The 6,915-nt window shown below is 42.5% G+C and overlaps 1 protein-coding gene across 4 annotated transcripts in view; it reads right to left on the bottom strand.

Moving 5' to 3' along the window:
- Positions 1 to 214: 214 nt before the first annotated feature.
- LOC111668211 (polypyrimidine tract-binding protein 1-like) overlaps positions 215 to 6,915 on the bottom strand; it is a 22,182-nt gene continuing 15,481 nt past the window's right edge. For all 4 annotated transcript variants that reach the window (XM_023424203.2, XM_023424202.2, XM_023424201.2 and 1 more), the window contains 5 exons: positions 6,632 to 6,665; positions 5,086 to 5,178; positions 3,531 to 3,747; positions 3,340 to 3,417; positions 215 to 2,956 (listed from right to left, as the gene is read on the bottom strand). In XM_023424203.2, coding sequence (XP_023279971.1) covers positions 2,824 to 2,956; positions 3,340 to 3,417; positions 3,531 to 3,747; positions 5,086 to 5,178; positions 6,632 to 6,665 — 555 coding nt within the window. In that variant the 3' untranslated portion in view covers positions 215 to 2,823. The remainder of the gene's footprint in view (positions 2,957 to 3,339; positions 3,418 to 3,530; positions 3,748 to 5,085; positions 5,179 to 6,631; positions 6,666 to 6,915) is intronic.

Here is a 6,915-nt window from a genome sequence, read left to right on the forward strand (position 1 = left end):
ATCACATCAGTTTGCTGCAGCTCAACAATAAATCACTAACATCTGTTTAATCTGGTTTATCAATTCTTTTAAATTTGATGTCACTTACTTAATATTTTTATTCTTAGATTTTAATGTCATCTTAATGTTCTATTTCTAATGTAGTTCCAATCGTGTCACACACACACACACACACACACACACACACACACACACACACACACACGAAGCCGTCTTAGATAAAAAGTGATTTAATGTTTTTCTCTGTGACAGTTTGAGGCTCAGAACCGTCGACACTTGAATCAAAATATACACGTTTCATCAGATATAAAACCAACTTCACTCTGACTCCACCTGTGCTACAAAACATGTATGTACAGCAAACACCGCCCTCCCCTCCCCTCCCCCCACCAACTCTCTACCTCTGACTGACTGGTCCCAGTCCTGCCTTACCTATCTCACCTGTCTCACCTGACGCTGAGGGCTCACGATGCATTCAAGGCACCTGGGGAGAAACGGTTCACAGAGATACATCAGTATTTAAATTTCAGTAACTGTTGAGGATCCAGGTCCCTGATCCGGGTCAGTGTCTCAGCCTCTGTGTGATGAACAACACGTCACTGCTCCACTGTCTGATTGTACACTACAGTCAGACTGAGACCTCGGCGTCATGTCCAGAATCTGAGGAACCAGGTCTCAGTGCTGATGTAGAAGTTTGTGCGTCCTGTTTGTGGAGGTGAACCACAGAGGTGACCTATGACCTGTGACCTCGTGGTCAGGGTCAGACTACATACTGTGGCAGTGGAGGGGGTGACACAGCTGAAATGTGTCGGGTATTTCCTGTATTTTAATACTCGTTGTGTACTGAAACTACAAGAGGACGTTCAGACCGACAGCTCGGTGGATCTGTCCCCTGGAGGAAAAGCGAGCCCTCTTCTCAGGATCCAGACCTGCAGCAGACCAGAGATGTGGTCTGAGTCACAGACATGCAACTAACATTTATATTATTATAAAAACTAAATTGTTTCCTGAATTAAAACCAAACTCAAAAGAGCCGAAGACAATCTGGAGCTGCAGATTTTTGTTTGTGACGACATTAAAAACTGAGCTGAGAGTAAATACTGACTGTTTACAGACTGTTATCAGGTTGTTTACAGACTGCAGGGACCTTTATACGAGAGCCTGAATTGCAGTGCATTGTGGGAACTCAGAGGTTCAGCCTCCTGCTGTCTGGATCTGTCCGATGGTCTGGACACAGAGCAGGATGGGACTGACACACAGCAGTCATTTTTCCTTTTTTTCTAGTTTGAAACCATCATCGACCAAACCTCCCAGGTGTCTTGAATGCACCACAACTTTACTGCCCCGAGCGGCTCGTTCAGAGTAAACCTGCGGTTCAGACAGTGAAGCAGCTTCATGGTGAAGTTCAGGTGAGCGGCTGGAATGTCGACGTAATAATATTAAGACAAAGAAGAACCAAACATCTGGTTTCAGTTCGTCTCCGACGGCGGCCGAGCGTCTGACGTCGTACGACTCGGTGCTGCGGCGAAGGCACAGAACAACTGCTGAATCAGCAGAGCCTCAAATCGCATTGGCCGGCGAAATCCAGTGAAGCGGTCGAGAAACTAATAAAAACATTCCCACAGGAAACACCAAGCGCCTAAACCAGTTCAACATCTTTTGTAATTTTTTAGTCCTTAAAACCAGAAACCTGAGGCAGGCGGGTTTGTTTGCATCTAAAAGGCCGTTTTTGGTTTCAGCTGTAGTGGATCAAACTTATAAATAAACCGTTCAGAGGCGACAGACAAGACGAGCGAACGACAAACCCAACAGAACACGACAGGAACAAACCGCCGAGACACACCCGACAAATAAAAGCTCAGGAATGATTAAAATATTGCTACAATATTTGATTTGAATAAAACGTGATTGCATACATGGAAATAAAGAAATCAAAGAAGAATAGAAAAAAAAAAGAGAATCTCATCTAGAACTAAAGACCCAGCAAACGGCTAAAACAGAATCAGTTCACATGTCTGACGCTACAGTAACCAGCAGTACAAAACACTAACATGAAGGAAACACCAATAAAATACACTTACAATGTTGATACATCTGTAATACATCTCAACAGTAAACCTTTGTCAACTGTAAACCTGCTCTTTGCCAGTTTACAGAGGCATGATGGGAGATTTGTTTTTCCGAGTCGAGATCGCTCTGACTCCAGGAATAAGGCACAGGGATGATCTGAAGGCCAAACCGGACTGTGGATAACGAGGCCTGGTCTAAGGTCTGACAGCCTGAGGTGGACTCAGGAAAGGTGTCAGAACTGGTCAAGACTAGAGTTACTTCTAAGGGGGAAACCAGAGAAGAGGACTAGGGCCTCAGGGAACTGAGATTAAAGAGAGAACTGTGAGTTCATGAATTCAGAATTCAAAGGTTTTAAATCCAAATTCTGGAGAATAAATTAAAATGACCTTAATTCTTTAGTTGTGACATTAAAGTCAAAAGGCAAGAGTGGCTCAAAGTAACAGCTCCACAACAAGAAGGTAAGAGGGGCACCGTCTGAAACCTCCTTCAAATCCTGACCATAAACTCAGAATCCTGACTTTATTCTGTGAATCTGAGATTAAACACAGAATCCTGACTTCCTCCAGACTTCAGAGAAGTCCAGTATTTTCTCCAGAGACCCTAATCCTCTTTGAAGGCAAAGAGTTTAAACAATAATTTAACATCACACCAGAGTTCACGGTGGTTTCTGCAGACGTGTTGGAATGATCGGAGTGTAGTGGACACCATCGAGCCCTCGGAGGAGCAGAGGAGTCAGATGGTGGAGTCTGAGGCTCAGATGGAGGACTTGGAGAAGGAGACCCGCAGGTGGTGGTTCTCTCCCAGGTCGTGGTTGTGGAACTCGATGAGGGACTCGATGGCCTCCTCCACTGAGCCCATCTGGATCAGAGCCATCTTGTGGTCCTTCCTGAAGGACAGAGCAGCAGGAGGTTCTTAAGACTGAGAACACGGTATTTCTCTAAAACCACAGTACAACCTCCGGACGCCGAGAGGTTTTCAAGGTTTTTAACTTTTTACAAAAATGTGACTAACGACAAACAAACATCAAGATGAAGGGATAAGGTAAAGGGGGTTTGGGGAACAGAAGGTTCAGGTCAAACTCAAAGACTTCAGGTCAGGGCAGAGACAAGGACTTCAAAGCTAAAGCTTGAGGATGAAACAACCACAGGACTTTCAGAACAAGAAAAGGAATTTAGGATGAAGGCTTGAGAACAGGGACAGGGACTTTGGGAGACAGCAGGGCAGTAGCAGAGAGAGTGGCAGGGCTTTAATCAGTGATGGATGACTTACTGGAAGAACTTGAAGGCCTTGACCATGGCTCCCGAGCTGGAAAACAGCATCTTGAGGTCATCTTCTACCACAGAAGGGCTAAAAACAAAAACAGACCAAAATTGAGAAATGTTGCAGGTGCACTTGGTTTGGTGTCAGGTGTAGTGTTCCTCAGGTGTCCATGTTTGTACTCCAGGTGTTGAAGGACTTACGGGATGTTGGAGAGGTGTAGGGTGGCAGAGGGTGGGAAGATGTTTGAGTAGTTTTTGGAGCCGGGCTTCTTGAAGCGGTGCAGGGGGGAGTTGCTATAATCTTTGGTCAGGCCCTGGTCCTCGTGGCCTTCACGGGGAAGCTGGACGTTGGTGTGTTTGGACAACGTGATGCGCAGAGGCTTCCCATGCAGCCGCTGGCCGTTCAGGTGACTCATAGCTGCAAACCAGACAAGTGGAGAACGCTGCTCAAGTTTCTGACCAGACAAGGACCGAACTGATAAGAAACTATTGTTTAACGCATCAACATCCTTCAGAGAAGAAGTCATAGTGCTGTCAAATAAGTAACGATAAAAATAAAAGGTAGACCTGCTTGTCCTCTGTACACAACTTTGTGTAGTTCTGTGTTTAGGTTTGGGAATCTTAATGTCATGATTTGAATATATTTTTGGTCCATATATAAAAATGAGCTCCAGTCTCAGGCCTGTTACGTCTGGAAGCTGCACAGTTCCACCTTCCTGGTTGTGTCAACATAACGAACATAAACCACAATGTTATTATATTATTATTGTGGCTCAGGAGGTGGAGCTGGTCATCCACCAATCAGAAGGTCGTTGGTTTGATTCCCGGCTACTGTATCATCAGTAGTAGTGTGGTTTCCATTGCGAAGCACAGATGCTGCTTTTTAAGTGAAGTCCATTTATCATTCTATAACTGTAATCCCTTTTATCAAAATAAAAACTCAATATTAAATATTTGTCATCATCAATATCAAGATAACAAAGCTGTGATGTGAAAAGGCTGAGCTGAAAAATAACTAGGATCTCTTTTTATGAGCATCTGTAAACTGGAACCTGAATTTACCTGAAGTACCTTCAATTTAAAAAGTACTTTTCCAAGTATTTTTGTCTTTGACAGCAGAAAGTAGAGAAGTGACAGGAACTGAGGGACTGAGAATGACACGAAACAAAGGTGGCGACAATATGGAAGTGTACCAGCTCACAGAAATGGAGTTTGGTTGGAAGAACCTGATCAGGTATTTTATTACACAAAAATCCCATTATGATAATAGTCTTTGTTTGCTGGAGAATCTGTGGAAGTGAAAATGCATCAGAGACACCTGGAGAAGCAAGACATTTTAAATGTGTGATCCCTCTGGACATTAAGACGATATACTGTGGATATGTCTCAACACTGATCAAAAAGTAATAAATATTTAATGAGTATCCTGCTGGTGGCTGGTAAAAAGAACCTCAGCAGGAAATGATTATCACAGGAGACCAATGTAAATACATGGATGGAAATTATGATGGAACAATTTATAATATACTGGGAAAAATGTATTAACTATGTGACGCCACAAAGGCTTGATTTTATTTTCACAAATCCATAATTCTGTTAAGGACACAAGATGACAATCTACTCATTCATTGTCTTTTTCTACATGTGTAGAAGTATTTTGAAATCTGTGACAAATACAAATATGTCAAATACATTCAGTTTAAAATCTGAAATGATTTGTATGGAAATATGATGCTGAATGTCAGTAACATGTTACCTAGCTGAGCCTGTGTGCTGTCAGACATCTGAACCAGGGCGTTTTCCTTCTTGTTGAACAGAATCTTCACTCTCATCACGTCGCCATAAACACCTAAACACACAGTCAGAAACACAACAACAGGTGACACACTTGTTATACAGAACGTCACACAAACAGAACACCAAGATAAACTCTACAGGACACTGTGTATGACACTGGACTGACTACAGCCACGCCATTGACCCTTGGTCTAAAGCTCATATTAATCTAATGTGGAAGAGGTTCTACTGAGAACTTTGTTTTAATGTGTTAATATAGAAATCTGTGGAGGTGTAAACCTGGAGGTGGAGGAGGAGCAGCAGTGAGACGCTGCTGTCAGGAAACACTAACGAATTTATGAATTTAATTTAGAAGGCAGAATTCCTGGATGGTTATACACAGGAGATGCAGTGAGGAAACTGAGGGTCAGAGGAAATTAAAAATGGCAGATTACACCGTGGTGGAGCTCTGATGTGTGGACTAAAAACCAGGAGCAGCTGATTCAGCACTGAGGACATGCAAACTGAAGGAAACTCGGCATGCAAACTCAAACTGAGACAAGGTCACTGACGTATGATGATCACAATAGATGCAGCGCCTCAGAGTCAATTAAGGTCAAACTGAATGTGTTCACAGAGCAGCGTTTTTCAGTCAATTGTCCAATTAAAAATAAAATGTAACAATGTTTGTTTCTTTGTTCCATGTGATGATGAAATAAAACAGCTCTAGATCATCTAACATTACTTTGAACTACAAACAGTCCAGTGTGATGGTTTGATTTCTACAATTAAAAATCTTTTTTTTCATAAACATGATGTTTTTTTTTAAAAATAAAGATCAATAAAGCTCCATATTTTCTTCTTCTGTGTTTTATTTGAAGTCTAGATCCAGATATATTTGTAGTTTTACATCTCCTCTCTCAGGCTTCTCTCTGTTTTCTGAGTGATCCAATAAAAATAAAGCAGATTTCAGGTAAAACACTCAGAGAAACCAAATCCTGCAAGGTTTGGATGGTGGGTCCAGGTGGGCGGGGCTTGGTGACTGCTTTGTTGTGACATCACAAAGTTCCAGAAGTCCTGACGGCTGGTTTTAAGGCTCAGTTTCTGAATACAGGCTGTGTGCATTTCTCTGTGGACTGAGGCTTTGATACTTTCACAGTATTAATATAGAAGCTAGAGCTGATCTATAATCACACTACACATGGACACACACCTTTACACTGGAGGAGCTTTACATTTGCTTGTGAATATACAACACAACATCATTCGTCATGGTAACCGCTTTAAGATGGTCCCTGTGTCTTTAACCAACTCCTGAGAATCAAACTGCGACAATCACTGAGGAGAAGCTGCAAATACTGTGATCAATAAACTCAAATCAAATCAACACGCGTCATCTGACACAACCAGCAGACACTCGTTTTTTAAAAATAAAAACCAAAGAAAAAAGAGGAAAAACAACCAACATGACGTTAAATCAACAGCTGATACTGAGAATTCAAAATAAGAAGCTAGTGACAACATACCGAAGAGAATAAAGAGGCAGTGGGGTGTAACTCTCTTTAAAGACAGCAGAGAAGGCAGCGGAGGGACAGGACAGGTAAAGGTGGGAGGGCAGGACAGGTGGAGGGTCCGAGGCGTTTCCATGGCAACAAATTAAAGGAAAAAAAAAAAGACAGGTGAGGGGTCAATCAGGAGGTTAATTACCTTTGGAGAGGAGGGGTCAGATGATGTCAATATGAGAACATGGTCACACAAGACTGCACAGGTGTGTGTGTGTGTGTGTATATGTGTGTGTGTGTGTGTGTGT

This window comes from Seriola lalandi, unplaced genomic scaffold, assembly GCF_002814215.2.
Source record: "Seriola lalandi dorsalis isolate HSWRI2012SDOR001 ecotype SW California unplaced genomic scaffold, Sedor1 jcf7180002054722, whole genome shotgun sequence".
Taxonomy (NCBI): domain Eukaryota; kingdom Metazoa; phylum Chordata; class Actinopteri; order Carangiformes; family Carangidae; genus Seriola; species Seriola lalandi.